The sequence below is a fragment of the Aptenodytes patagonicus genome, chromosome 10, assembly GCF_965638725.1.
Source record: "Aptenodytes patagonicus chromosome 10, bAptPat1.pri.cur, whole genome shotgun sequence".
NCBI lineage: Eukaryota > Metazoa > Chordata > Aves > Sphenisciformes > Spheniscidae > Aptenodytes > Aptenodytes patagonicus.
In genome coordinates this window covers 22,479,388-22,493,731 of record NC_134958.1, presented here as the reverse complement: position 1 = coordinate 22,493,731, position 14,344 = coordinate 22,479,388, and the positions used below count along the sequence as shown (strand labels likewise).

The following is a 14,344-nucleotide window of genomic DNA, read 5'->3' as shown; positions in this document are numbered from 1 at the left end:
GAGTTACCGCTGCGACGTCTTCCCTTCTTCGGCAAGAACATTTCAAACGGTGCTGGAGACTTTTGTGTGTTTGCTTTTATCCTTGTACCTGAAGGTCTGGAGAAGAGGAAGATAAATGGTGAGAAGAACTTTGCAAGCTGTGCCTCACAGTATTATCAGTATAGATCTTCCAAGTGTCTGGCACTTATCTTTCAATCTTTTATGATCAGATGGTGATGCAATCTCATCCATAATTTGGTATGAATGCATCATTCATTAAAGCTTGCAGGACTGGGCTTATAAAGGTATGTGCGTACACCTGCATAAAACGCCCTTATACAGAGATACAAAATGGTTTTATTGGGTAAGAATAGTCAGGTGAAGCGGGTTGTTTGACCTGGTCTGCCACTTCTGTATTGTTGGTTTTGTTTGTTTTGGTTTTTTGGGGATTTTGGGTTGGTTGTTTTTTGTTTGTGGGGGTTTTTTTGGTTTTGTTTTTTTAAGAAGAATACATTCTGCTGCTCTAGGCTTCCGGCTACCCTACAGAAATGTGTTCAGGGTATATTGGACACAGGGTTGCTTCACTGATGTCTCCATTGCCATCAGGCTGATGCAGACCGTAAATTCTAGCTCCTTTTCATCTGTGGGGAGACTTTAAAACTATCACTAGAGTTCTTCGGAGGCAAATTTCGCTCTACTTTTTGTTCCTTTTGATTCCCAGTGAAATACCTTTCCTTGCTGGACACAGGCTGGAAAAGTTAATGCAGAGACGTTAGTGCTGTTCAGCTGAATAACTGGAGAGTAGATTACGGTGAGAGCCTTAACTTGTGTGTGCTCTTTGTGCTTGCTCCTGAACCGATGATGGAGGAGCAGCAGAAAGCAGCTGGTTCTAGCGGAGGCCAGATCCCTCTTTATCATAGCGCTTTATCAGCTGAAAATCCAGTAGGCGGTTGTTGCCCTGGCTTCTGCAGGGTATTCCACGTGGGGGCCCGAGGCAGCGCTTGAGCACGTTGTTTGCGCAGCGCAGTCCTGTAGCCAACCTAGTTAACAGGTTGGGAAGGTCGTAGCAGAATTTATGATGTCGTTATTTGCCCGTAAAGGCTGGTGTTACTCGGGTGCCTCGCGGCCGTGTACTCGCTGTTTCAGGAGTCAGCCTGTCCGGAGTAACCTTCAGAATTGCGTGGGTAAGAAGGGGCTATGTGGATGGTTTTATTTATTAGGCTCAGAACCATTTTTGACGGGATGTTTGTGTTGGGGGAATTCGGCAAGCTTCCCATGCCAAACCTGATTTGAAGTTGTTTTTGGTTTTTTTTTTCCTCTTGAAGCCCATTAAAGGAAATTCGTCTTTCTGAACTTTAAAATGCTGCAGACTGTTGTGCGTCTCTCTTATGAACATGGTAGTATAAAGAGGAACGGCCACAAAAGCTGTTCTATTGCTCGTTCAGGACAGAAGCAGGGTGGTGTTATGTACTTCCAAAACGGATTGGGATGTGAACTGCAAATTCACGTTCCTGTCGCAGGGAAAAACCAGCCTTTATTTTCAGGGTGCGTTACTTCATTTAGTTTGAGGACACGTAAGGCAACATTTAAGAAGAAAAACGCTCTCCGTGTTCTTCCCCCCACCCAACATCCTGATACAATCTCTTACCCCTTTCTTCTGTCACTGCTGGCATGAGCTTAGAGGTTGGGTTGAGAATAGCAGGGGTGGACACCACAGGAATTTGGGATATAACAGGGAAAAGGTGTGTATGAACAGAGGGCGGAGAGGAGCAGCAAAGACGCTGAAGGAAGCAGCTGCCTCTCCTTACAGCCTCCAGCTACGTGGGCTGGTGTTTGGGAGGGGCACAGATGATACTTGGGAGCTCTTAGGAAGATGCTGTGTTGCGCTGGCTATGGTGGAACTGGAGGGACTGGGGCTGTAGATGGCTGCAAAGACAAATGATACGGTGGGACGTGAGCTGGAGTATGAATAGAAAGAGATTATTTTATCAGTTGCGCTACAATTGTGCCATGCGTTTCTGTTGCGTACGCCTTTTTGCCCATCCCTGTTTCAGTCTCCCAAAGAACAGCCCTGTTTGAGCAACGCACTGGTGTTTTCTTTACTGCAGCATTTCTGAGAGAAGTGTGGTTGACGCCTATTTACGTAAAAAGCAAATACTTCTTCAACAATTTATTTGTTAAAGTGAATATACAAATTTAATTAGTGAAGTGGCGATCTTCCCTGTCCCACCCTGTGCACTACTGTGCTTCACCAGCATCAAATGTTAGAAAATGCAGAGCTGAGTAATGCCAGTTACAATGATTTCCTCATTCCTGCTATCTTCTCTATTTGAAAATTGCCCAATTGCCAGCCTCCGTTTTCCTTCTAAAAGGAACTGGAAACAAATCGCAATATTATAAAGCTTTTCTATTTAAAGCCTGTATAACCGTAACCTATTACAACATCACCCTACGAGTAATTACCAATGTTATTTGCTGTGCCGTTGAAAATACAAATTAACGGGCTCTAATGAGAATGATGTAAAGATACAATCTGTGCATCTCAAAGTCAAGCATCTGTTATTTTTATTTCTGTTCATAAAATCTTCAGCCAGCTCTCACGCTGTGCCAAAACTGGGTATGTTCTTTTTTTCTCAAAGCCCCCTGGGCTACGCTCCTTTCCAGATCTTCATCATGCAATTATTGAAACGTCAGTATATGTCCAGCATATTTCCATGACTCAATTGTTGAAGCATCGGTATCTATCCAGTGTACTTCCATGGCTTCATTTTTTCCCCCCCTTGTTTTTGTGTTTAGAAAAGAAACAAACCCAAGGGGGGCAAGGCCAGTTAAACAGGGAGATCAAAGACTGTATTTACGTGGAGAAGTTCCTGGACCTCTCGAAGTCTTCCTCCCCCACCAACAGCTGTATTATTTTCTGAAAGGGTTGTAACTCTTTTCGTATTCACTTCTTTATTTAAACGATTGCCAAACAGGCTTGATGGGAAGAGGAAGGCCAGAACGATGCGGAGGGGGGGGGCGCGCGCTCCTTGGTGACCTAACCACCTTCAAGCCTGTCGGTTTTGAGTGTTTTACTTCTACCCAGGCCTAAACACTGCGTTGTGCTTGCTGTAGGAGGAGAGCTGTGGTTCTTTTAAGGTTAATTTTTTTTAATTCCTTAACTCTTCCTAAATTCCAGTTAGTTGTTCATGTTGCTTTGGTTGGTTTTAGGAAAACTTTCAAACTTCGGTGTCAGCTACCTAAATGTCTAAAGTAACTCTTGCTTTGCTTTCTTCTGGCTGGCTGGAGCGTGTAGGAGGATTTTGCCAGTGTCTGGTAGGTCGGGGGTGAACAGTGAGTGCTTCAAGCCACTTCAGCCCACAGATAGCTCGCGTCAGTTTTACATAAGCACAACAGCAGGTCAGATTTTCTTTTACAGACTTTGTTTGAAACAAGTTGAGCAAGGTGCTGGATGTCAATTGTTGTTAGCTTGGATTCATTTTAGGATAAATGAGGTAGAAAAGTGAACTCTTACCCTCTAAAATGTGTGTGTTTGGAGAGCAGGGCAAATGATGGGTGAATCTCGGGAGGAGGACGGAAGAGGTCCTGGCTCTGTGGAGATGGTGGGTACGGAGAAGAACGGGCTGAGATGTCCTCTAGAACTTAAGTCATATAGGGTTTAGTACAGCTGAAAGTTGACCTTTTGCTGCCCTTTAGCGTGCTAAGTCAGGGACAAAGTTCCCCCTTCGGAGTACTTGTGTGACAGGAATCAATAAACAACAAATATCAGCGCAGGTTTCACAACAATGGCTTCTGTGCTGGGCTGGCACGGGGCTCGTTCATGCCAGGGCTGGCGGCAAAAGCTCCCCCAGGGATCTCACAGGAAGGCGGCCAGCTCGCTAGAGACTTTACGTTTGCCTGTGTGCTGTACATGAAAGGTTTTTTTTCCTAAGAAACAAGAAAAGCCTGGGAAGTATTGTTTATCTTTTGAGGGAGGCGCTTTTCTGCGTGGCGTCAAGCTGCCAACTTGACGTGGAGCCATGTGCTGTTCTCCTTAATAAGCTTCATGCAAACACACACAGGGCAGAGGCGCTGGGAGTTGTGATCCGAAAGGAGCTGGACTAGAAGGCCTGGATTTCTGTAGCTGCTTGGCAGGGGACTGGATCAGGCCGTGGAAGCAAGCGCAGCTGTGAATAGCAGCTTTCAGGCAATGGCTTGGTCTGGTGTGTCACACTGGTGCCCTGGAAGGCAGTAGACGCTTCTCCTGTTAGCCTTATCTCAGATTCTTCTGCCTGAGTTTTTCTGTCCCTCCCCCTGCCCTCTTTCTAGGTGTTCCTCCTCTTTTCCCTGAACAGCGTCAGCTGCCAGTCTTCTCGCCTGTCTAGATGGCGATGCTTGAGGAGGAACACCACGTAACTTTGCTTGGAGTTCGTAGGAGGCCTCTGCCATGTTCTGTGCAACTTCTGTTGCAGGGTTGTAATGCAGCCCGTGAAAAGACAGCCGGTTGCGTGGGTCAGCAGTATTTCGGAGTTGGCATCCATTGGTATGGATTAGAAAGCTGCCCACCAGAATGCCGGCACGTCTCGTTTTGATGAGGTATGGTCTTGGCTCCCATTCATTGTGTCTGCGGGGGAGCCCGGGGAGCTTTCCAGCCATTGTTCTCGCAGCTTTTCTAGTGCAGCTTTTTATTCCGTCAGCATTTACACACTGCTCACATCAGCTGCTTCTGTCCCCTGGATCCATTGCGTGGCGGTGCATCTATCCCCACATTTTGCTTTTCAGGTCAGCTGAGGGTAGCGTGGAGTTGCTTGCAGAAGAACCTGGCAATGAGTGTAAAAACTCTTGTTGGGTAACAGGAACGGACTGAGTTGCCATAACACATTGGCACAAGAAGCAGGCCTGTTTTGCCATTGTGCTCGTTGTAGGCTCCAGCTTATTCATCTGAATTCTGAGAGTCCCTTGACCATTGCTTCGACCTGGAGCCTGTGAACGTTTGGGGAACTCGGCCTGTTGTGTTGGTCTGCGGTTTCGGTTCTTGTGCAGCTGATAGCAGCAGCGTTGGATGCGATTCCCGTGTCGGTAGTGGCAGTTGCCAGCTCTATACCAAGTCGCGTGCCACTTTGGAGTGGTTTATATGTCAAATTTGGAAGTCGTGCATTAGTAAAAAAAAAAACAACCTTTCCCTTTCTCTCAAAACTGTGCATGTAAATGACTGGTCATAGCTTGTACACTGGAATCCTTCTTGCCAGAAGGACTTACCCTTTCTCTCCCCATCTCGTGTTTTGCCACCAGCAATTCTTGAATTCTGCTGTCTGTCCTTCAGTAGCTTCTTGGCAAAAGGTGTATTACCGTAGTCTGTTCTCACCCAGTTGTTTATAAAAACTCCTTGACGTCTCCCGCAGCTTGAAAGTCACTGTTCTGAAAATGATCTACCTGCTGTAGTTTAGTAGTAAGGTCAAATTATTATAAATAGAGACTCTATAAATAGAGAGTATTGTCAAAGTGTGGTGACGCTGACCACACAACTCTCTATGGCTGGTTTCAGTTGCTCCAGTACGCGCAGAATAAATATTTCATGCTGGCCGTTCTACTGATACTGCTGTTTAGAAGAAGTAAGTGGCTTTGTGCGGCGGCCACTGGATTTTCATGATGCGGTGAGGTTAGAGTAAATCCAGTAGGCAGGGTAGCTGTGTTGCTGTGAGAGACTTATGCTATTAGCTGTCTAACTTTGTAGGTGCCCTTGAAGATATTGATTTAACGTAGCAGTGCTGTAGCTATAATGATATAATGGTGTTGGAGAAGAAAGGGAAGAGCCAATGTCTTTCATAAGGCCAGGTGATAAAGCTGGGGCAAGTTGATTCTTTCAGTCTCTTCAGCGCTTGCTAGGGATGCTTGGGCAAAACTGTTTTTAAACTGGTATAACTAGAGCACTCGAGCTCATGTTTAAGACAAAAAAACCCACCAGAACAACAAATTACTCACATCAGGAAAATGGTCATTGTGGGGGGTTTTGTTTGATGATTCCACAAAGCCTTGAAGATTTGGGGTCTTATCTCCTGCTTCTCAAGGTAGGAAATACTGGACTCTGACTTCTTGCGCCCTTTGCTGCTGTTGCAGGACTTGTGAATGGCGTAACTGGAGAGGGAGTGCTTTAGGGTGCTCCGGTCAGTTTTGTTCAGCTCAAGTACTTAAGACACCAGAGAAGGAGCTGCTGAGCATTTCAAAGAGTTTCCTTGCTGTGCGGGCTGGGAAAGCTTTCAGGTTAGTCACTTAAACAGTTCTCTAGGGAAAAAAAAAGTGACACGCTGTCTAAAATACGGGGAAAAATAAACGGGGGAAAATCCTTGCTGAGACAATGCATTCCTAATTGAGCATAAAACCAAGTGCATATCTGTAGCAAGTCATCTTTCAGCGTAGCATAAGTTAGACGTGGTATTAGATGAAATCAATATCACGCCATAAAACAAATTTGCCAGAGCTTACAAAGTCCTTGATAAGCTCTGAGACCTCCAGGCAAGCCTGCCTGTATCTTCCAGGAAAGCGTGCTCTGCTCCGGTCTGTTCTTGTAGTGTTTTCTATAAAGGCTTCAGGTAATCATAAGGGTGTTCTGGAGTTAATGGCTGCAATTTAAGTTGGGTAACTGGGCTACTGAATAACTTTGCTGCAGAGAGATGAGTTCTGTTTGTTAACTTGGCCGAAATCTGCACATTGGTCTTGAATGTGCCGGTTCCTGTCCTGATCCTGAAACGAATGGACGCTCCTGTAGAAACAGCTGGCAGGAGGAGGGCCCTTCGCTTTCTGGGGGAAGTGCTGCTCCTGTCAATGGAGTGGAGGATTTCACACTTTGGAAATGTGGGTTTGTTAGGCAGCTTGCGGCTGCTCCACCAGTCTGATCCGAGGTTACAAATAAGCCTTTCCGGGCAGGGAGAAGGAGAGGTTTGCCAAGACCAAGCTAGACTTGTCTGCACTTCTGAAGGTGACAGGTAACTTTACGGGAGGCCATGAAGGTTGCGCCTATTGCAAGTCTTCTTGGGATGTTTTCTAAGTATCCTTAGCTGACTCGAAATTCTTCCTGTCTTCTCTCAGATGGGCAATAATGTGTAAAGGCTGGAAAGCTGCCCAGCGGAAAAGGACCTGGGGGTGCTGGTCGACAGCCGGCTGAACATGAGCCGGCAGTGTGCCCAGGCGGCCAAGAAGGCCAATGGCATCCTGGCCTCTATCAGAAATAGTCTGGCCAGCAGGAGGAGGGAAGTGATCGTGCCCCTGTACTCGGCCCTGGTGAGGCTGCACCTCGAATACTGTGTTCAGTTTTGGGCCCCTCACTACAAGAAGGACGTCGAAGTGCTGGAGCGTGTCCAGAGAAGGGCAACGAGGCTGGTGAGGGGTCTGGAGAACAAGTCTTCTGAGGAGTGGCTGAGGGAACTGGGGTTGTTTAGCCTGGAGAAAAGGAGGCTGAGGGGAGACCTCATCGCTCTCTACAACTACCTGAAAGGAGGTTGTAGCGAGGTGGGGGTCGGTCTCTTCTCCCGAGTAACAAGCGATAGGACGAGAGGAAACGGCCTCAAGTTGTGCCAGGGGAGGTTTAGATTGGATGTAAGGAAAAATGTCTTTACTGAAAGAGTGGTTAAACACTGGAAGAGGCTGCCCAGGGAAGTGGTGGAGTCCCCATCCCTGGGGATATTTAAAAGACGTGTAGATGAGGCGCTTAGGGACATGGTTTAGTGGGCATGGTGGTGTTGGGTTGACGGTTGGACTCTGATCTTAGAGGTCTCTTCCAACCTTAATGATTCTGTGATTCGAAGACAAAAAAAATGCTGCTTTTTCACTTATGGAGGAGGTATATAAAGAGCACACATCATCATGGTAATTTGGTGGTAATTTGTTTCTGTGGTATCAAATGGATTCTGTCAATAAACTCATTTGTATAAATGACTCGCACAGGTGATTATCATAAACTATGAGAAATATTTTAGTAGAGCAAGCAGTTTTGGTGTGATAACTCTTAGTCCATCTGTTGGACACTGTAGGCCATCCCTGTAATTGCTGGAATTGGCCTGAAATCTTTGCTAGTCATTGCAAATTTAACAATGGGTATAACAAACGGATTAATGTTGTCTGGACCTGAGTTTGCATGGGTGACCTGAATCATAATGTAAGAAATAAGCAAGTAGAGGGATATGTTGACCTCGTAATTGCATATGGTTTTGTATCAGTCCTTGATCTCCAGCCCTAAGTTGGGAATGAGGAGACTTTCATCACTCTCACTCCAGACGAATCAGGCTTTCACAATTACTTGTGATTGGAAAGAAGTGTATTTAAACATGGAAGACGATGAATAAATAGAATAAGGCGATAGGAATGAGGAAAAGGACCTCATATTGGTACAGAAATGTGTACCTGTTGATAGCAAATGCGAGGAAAAAGAAATGCTTTACATTCAGGGTTTTAAGTTCTCCCTTAAAGATCATTAATAGGTGGGCAGCCTGTTATGGAAGAAAACACCTACATTAGTCTCTGAAATTTAGGGAAATTCCAAAGAAGGTCTTGGACCACATGCCTGCGTGAACATGAGCTCAGTATAGGAGGAAAACTGTCCTACATCACGGCTAGCTTATTATCTTATCGCTAATGCGACACTATCTTGAATTAAATAAAATGTGGAGAAACACTTATTTTGCTACTGTGATAAGCTTGTTTTTCTAACCTTGCCAGTGGAAAGTCCCTGAAAGTCTCTCTCGTGATGCTCTTGTCCTATTTTCTGTTAGCTTATCTTAGCATGAGTAATGCCAAAGATGAGGTCTGCATCTGCTTTGGGAAGCGAGTATCCCTTGAGTCAGTGGACTGCAAGCATAAGCTCCCCTCTCTTACAAAATTTGCTCAGAAAGCGTATGAGCAAACGTGGCTCTTTTCCGTTTATGACGCACTTTCAACTTGCTTTTATTTTTGTTTAGGGTCATCCAGTAGCCGTCATCCGAACCAAGTGACTCCAAAGAAGAGTGGCCTGAAAAACGGGCAGATGAAAAGCAAAGATGATGAGTGCTTTGGGGATGACATTGACGAAATCCCAGACACAGATTTTGATTTTGAAGGGAACCTGGCCCTTTTTGACAAGGCAGCCGTGTTTGAAGAGATTGAAACTTATGAGAGGAGGAGCGGCACTCGTTCCCGGGGGACCCCAAATGAGAAACCAGCTCGCTATCGGCACGACGAGAACATCTTGGAATCGGAGCCCATAGTCTACAGAAGGATTGTCGTACCCCAGAACGCTAACAAAGAATTCTGCACGGGTATGCCACATCCCTCACTGATAAGGATGCAAACTGCTGCTTTTCTGGGGCACATGTGGTGGATTGTTTTTCCCCGAGAGGTGTCTATCAGCTTAGTGTGGTACAAGCAAGGGCGTTCGTTTTACTTAAGATTGGATCTGTGCCTTGTATCTACATACAACCTTTATTTTCAATATTTCCAAGATAAAAAATATTCAGATAGGGCAACAAGGTAAGGTTTTTTTTTTTGCAGTAGGGAACAAAACTGATGGTTGGATAACAAGAATGGAAATTGAATAGGAGCCATTTGAATCCTGGCTTTGATTTCAGTAGCATGACGAACCTGTGTGGACTTGATTGCTGGCTCTTGAGGGAGGGATGGTCTCAGGATTCAGGTACACGGTAGCATGTCTTAATTTGTGCTTTCTTGGTAAAAGACAGGAGATTTCGTGTGTTTCTGATGCTCCTTAGGTGGTAGTTAGATATTTCTGCGTGGTTTTGCAGAACTTTAAATGTCCTTGGTGTAAAAAGAAGCAGTTCTGGCTCTTCCCATCCATAATTCCAAACATTCGTTCTACAAAAGGCTTTTTGTGGGGTCCCCCCTCCCACTTACTTACTGTCCACTGCTGCTGTGTGAAAGATCGCGCCCCAGGAAGCTGGACAAACACATTCACGTGTGTGTAAAGAATATCTTTCTCTCCTTTGCTTTACCTTAGTCTTAATTATAAAAGGAAAGAAAAACTTTTAGGCAGATGTTTGACTTGAAGTATTTGTCAAGCGTATCACGAGGGGAAACTAGCTCAGCCTGCTGGTGCCAGCTGCGGCGCAGGTGTTCTCCTGCAAGTCTGGTTTCTGGTCCTTGCTGCCGCCAAGTAGGCTCTTGGATGGAGGTGAAGGTAGCGGGGTGGATCAGTGAGCTGCCTGGCTGCAGGGAAGCAGCGCTCCTAAAATCAAAATGCAGAGAATGATTATTCAGCTCCTAATCCATGGCTCTGGGGAAGGGTAGAATTGGTTTCATTTCATGTTCAGCAGTATTTTTTTTGGCCGAGCACCGAGTAATGGTGTTTTCACCAGGAGCCGCCTATGTATGCAAATGGATTTGACTATAAGGAATCTTTTTATTTCTACACATACACATGCTATGAAGTATAGCATATGTACTTTATGCTACAGTTAGGTTCAGATTCCCTGTAACTGTAGTCTAGTTGTGGTGTCCTGCCTTTGGTTTGCATGCTTTGTAGCACTTGCACAACGTAGGTGTGAAGGAACTTTGGCATTCCAGGAACATTTCTTTTCCACATCAGAATAAAATCAAACTTCAGATCTTTTTGTAGAGAGATGCTAAATAGCTAATATCCTGGTGGTCTGGCCACCGAGGAGAAGTGTGATCGGGTCCTTGATCTGTCATTCTTTCTCTGCCCAGAAACTCCATCTGGGGTGTGAAACACTTCACAGAAGGAAGCTGATTCGTTTGCAATAACTTGCTGCTTTTCGATTTAAAAGAAAGTCATTTTTTTTAATGGTTCTGCTATACAACGATACCATAGTTTTCCATTTGTGTCATCCATCTTCCTGTTGATGTGTTCCGCTCTCGAATGAGGTAAAAACGTACTGGGTCATATCAGAACTTGTCCAGCTCAGTATTGTGTTTCCAAGGATACTTCAGGAAAAGTGAAAGAACAGAGTAATCGTGCAGTGAGACTTTCCCCTCAGTGCTTTGTCTTTCACAATTTTAAGACTTCCTGAAGCAGAAGTGATAGTTCAGTATTAATAGATTTGATGAGGTGGGGTTTTTTTCTGCTTAATTTAACCTATTGCTTTTTAAAATCTATGCAAGCTTTCAGTCGCTCTACAGTGTCCTGTGGCAAGAAGCTCCACCGATTGCCTGTGTGCTGTGTGAATAAGCACTTCACATTTTCATGTGTGACTGACTTTTTTTTTTAAATTTGCTACTTGTCAATTCATCTTCTAGCTGGCTCGTTTGAGAGGAGTCAGGGCCTCTACGTATGTCTAGTCTGAAACAAAAGCTAACCTACTGTTAGCTGCCAATTTGAGAAGTATGGCTAATACGGTATTCTAGCAGTTCAGTTCCTGGGGGGAAAACTGACGTGCAATAAGCAGCAAGCATCAGTAAGTAAATTCAGGGGATGAAAATGAAATCGTGTTTTGCTAAGCTCCGTCGTCCTTTACTCTGGAAACTCTTGGCTCCCAGTTTGCGGCGCGCTGAAGGGAGCAGCCCAGTGAAAGGACTGCTGTTTTCTTGTTTTGTGCTTGGCAAGCCTGCACAGGGAGGGTGGCAAACGCCTCGCCTCTGTAGTTGCAGGGTCTTGCTAGCCTCATTAACTACTGTTGGGTGATTAGTCTCCCATATGGAATTCTGGATTTGTTTGGAAGAAAAGCTGTCGTGTCACACAACGGGCAGGGTATTGACAGCTACAGTTCCCTGTCGCCTGTGCTGAGCAGGGCCCATTCACAGTCCTGTGAATGATGATAAAAGTGTCCCAGTGCTGTGTCTCTCTAGATGTTTTTTCCCACAGGGAGTGACTTCTTTTGTGTCCGCTGAGGAAGTTTACTTTTGCTTAGGAAATGCTAATGGCTGTCTAGCAAAAGCTCTTGTAAACAGTTGTAACTTGCCTACTGTTTCTGGCATTCAGTCGCTTTTTGTAGCGAGTCAGCCCTCCGAGGGACAGAAAGATATTCAGTGTGCTTGGAGTAATGATGGACTGTCACTTGGGAAAAAAAAAAAAATCCTGATTTCTTTTGTTTAGGAACTGGAAGGAGGATGCTAAGCTGTAGGCAGCTTGCCTCTCTCAGTGGCTCAAAGAGCGAGCAGCAGCAGCTGAAATTAAATGAGAGTGCCAGTAGCCCCGAGAGCCATGATTTTGGATGTATCTGTGGCAGGAATTCTCTTTTTGCTTCTGAATTCTCCCTACAGAGTTGTCTCTGGACTCCTAAGGGGAGCTTTACTTGCAAAAAGCACTTCCTAGTTATAGGAGAAATAGATACTTCATAATTTTTTTCCCTAGGCTGATCTTGAAGATGATTGTCTTAAAAGAGCTCTGGCTGATAGAATGATTATTCTGTCTGCTATAATAGCACAAACAAAGTGATGCTGGTGATTGACAGTGAGCTAATATCCAGCTCTTGTCACTGTGGGAGAGGAAGAAGTCTGTGAATCCTTGCATGCTCTTTCATGCCATGTTTCCATGGAGCTGGGAAATAACCGGGACTGTGCAGCGGTAAAACCAGCAAACTGCTGATGCCGATTCTCCAAAAGACTAATCTGCAGGGCTTCCAGTCTGTGTGTTTATTACTGACTAAAGTCTATCTGTGTAGGATGTAAGCAAAGCTTGATAAACACTTCAGTCCACCAGGATGCTTTTCTGAGAGCTAATTTTATGGAGGCAGGCAGTCATGTAGGTATACCAGCGTGTGTTTTAGAGGTAAGCAGGGAGTGAAGATGGGGATCTGTTCCAAACAAAAATGAAAACCCGAAGCTAATAAAGCTTACCAGGTCTTTGATCATGACTGAGCTGAGTCTGTCCCTGGGGCTCCACACATGAGTCGCTCCCAAATATATAATTAGTCTTTACTCTTTTGGGCTGGCTGCTATTGATCTGTCTCTTTATTTGCTGTTACATGGCGCTTGAAAAGGAAAGTGCAATTGTTTAACAAAAATCTGCCTCCCTGGAAAGGCTGATCCTTTTTATGAGGTGTGAGCTGTCTTTTTCCACTTCCAGAGCTGTGATAGAGAGTTTAAATGTGCGTTGGCATAGGTCTGTCTCTGTCCCTTCTGTTGGCTGTCGGCATCTGTCTGTCCCTTCTGTTGGCTATCGGCATCTGTCTGTCCCTTCTGTTGGCTATCGGCATTGAAGCGATCTGTGTTTGAACAGCACGGTGTTTTGGGGTCAGGTCTTTTAGCAGTAGCCGCAAAGCCAATGTTCTGCAGGTATGTTGGAGCTCAGAGGAGTTTGCAGTAGGATGGAGTATCTCAGTTCATCATCAGTGACTCTATATAATATAATCTCAAGCATACCAGGCTCTCCAAATCTTTTTTTTTTTCAGTTCATCTCTCCTTTCCTCTTAACTTTTTCTGCCAAAAAAGTGTCTTTATGAGCACACTGAGATGAGTAAAGAGGAGAACTGCATGCCACGTAGGTAAGGTATATATGTATTTCCCTGATGTACTAGTAAGGCTTTGCCCAAAGCAGGTTCTCTTCTCGTAAATGCTGTTAGTGTAGAAAATATGCTGTTTCCATCCCAGCGTCTCTTCTGGAAAATAAGTGAGACTTTTCAAACTCAACTGCTGTAGAAATTTGAGATGGCCATTTGTCAAGCGAAAGCAGGACTGTGCTCAGAAAATCGGACTAAGTGTCGATATTTCTCTGTGTTCCCCCTAACCGAACCAAGCCTGTCCTTCAAGAAACCTTTTCCCCCACGGTAAGGGGATGGCGAAAGAAAATGTGTGCTTAGAAGTAAATCAATGCAGCGGGCAGAGCTGATGTGCCAGGGTTGGACTACAAAACTAAGGCTGAGTCTGTTCTGCGAGGGTGATGCCGACAGTATTGCTTTTTTTTGTGTGCCGTGTCCTTGACTGACTCTTCTACTCTCTAGCTTTTAGCTCTTCAGTCTATGGATGACTGCCGTACAGCGATTGTGTGTATTGAATGTGTGAAGTGTTTCTGGGATCTTTGAGTAGAGTGCAAATTAAGCTCGCTTTATCCAACGGCAGGAGAAAACAAAGTGGTCGTGGGGCAAAGTCTCTTTGTCCCTCGGGTGGTTTTTTGCTCAGCCGGAGTGAATTGTGCACTAACGCTGGGAGAGGCTGACACTGGAACTTCAGCCAGAACTCCCACAGAATTTGTCTTAATTAAAAATAATAATGATTTAAAAAAAAAAAAAATCTAGCCCTTAAGGTTGTGGAGAAAATCATTCGTGTTTGTGGGGCAAGTAACTGTGTTTTGCTGAGTCTGCAGGCAGGTGGCTCCAGCTTTACAACCAGCAAAAGACAGCGAGTAATGTCCCATCTGCCTGAACTGGACAAGAGTTACACCCACTTCACGGCACCGCATCTTAGACTGCGAGCTGTGTGGCTCTGGAACCTGGAGTTATTTGTGGCT

At 45.1% G+C, this 14,344-nt stretch overlaps 1 protein-coding gene across 3 annotated transcripts in view; it reads left to right on the top strand.

Moving 5' to 3' along the window:
* EDC3 (enhancer of mRNA decapping 3) overlaps window positions 1-14,344 on the top strand; it is a 29,775-nt gene that overhangs the window by 4,546 nt on the left and 10,885 nt on the right. For all 3 annotated transcript variants that reach the window (XM_076348533.1, XM_076348532.1, XM_076348531.1), the window contains one exon: window positions 8,910-9,245. In XM_076348533.1, coding sequence (XP_076204648.1) covers window positions 8,910-9,245 — 336 coding nt within the window. The remainder of the gene's footprint in view (window positions 1-8,909; window positions 9,246-14,344) is intronic.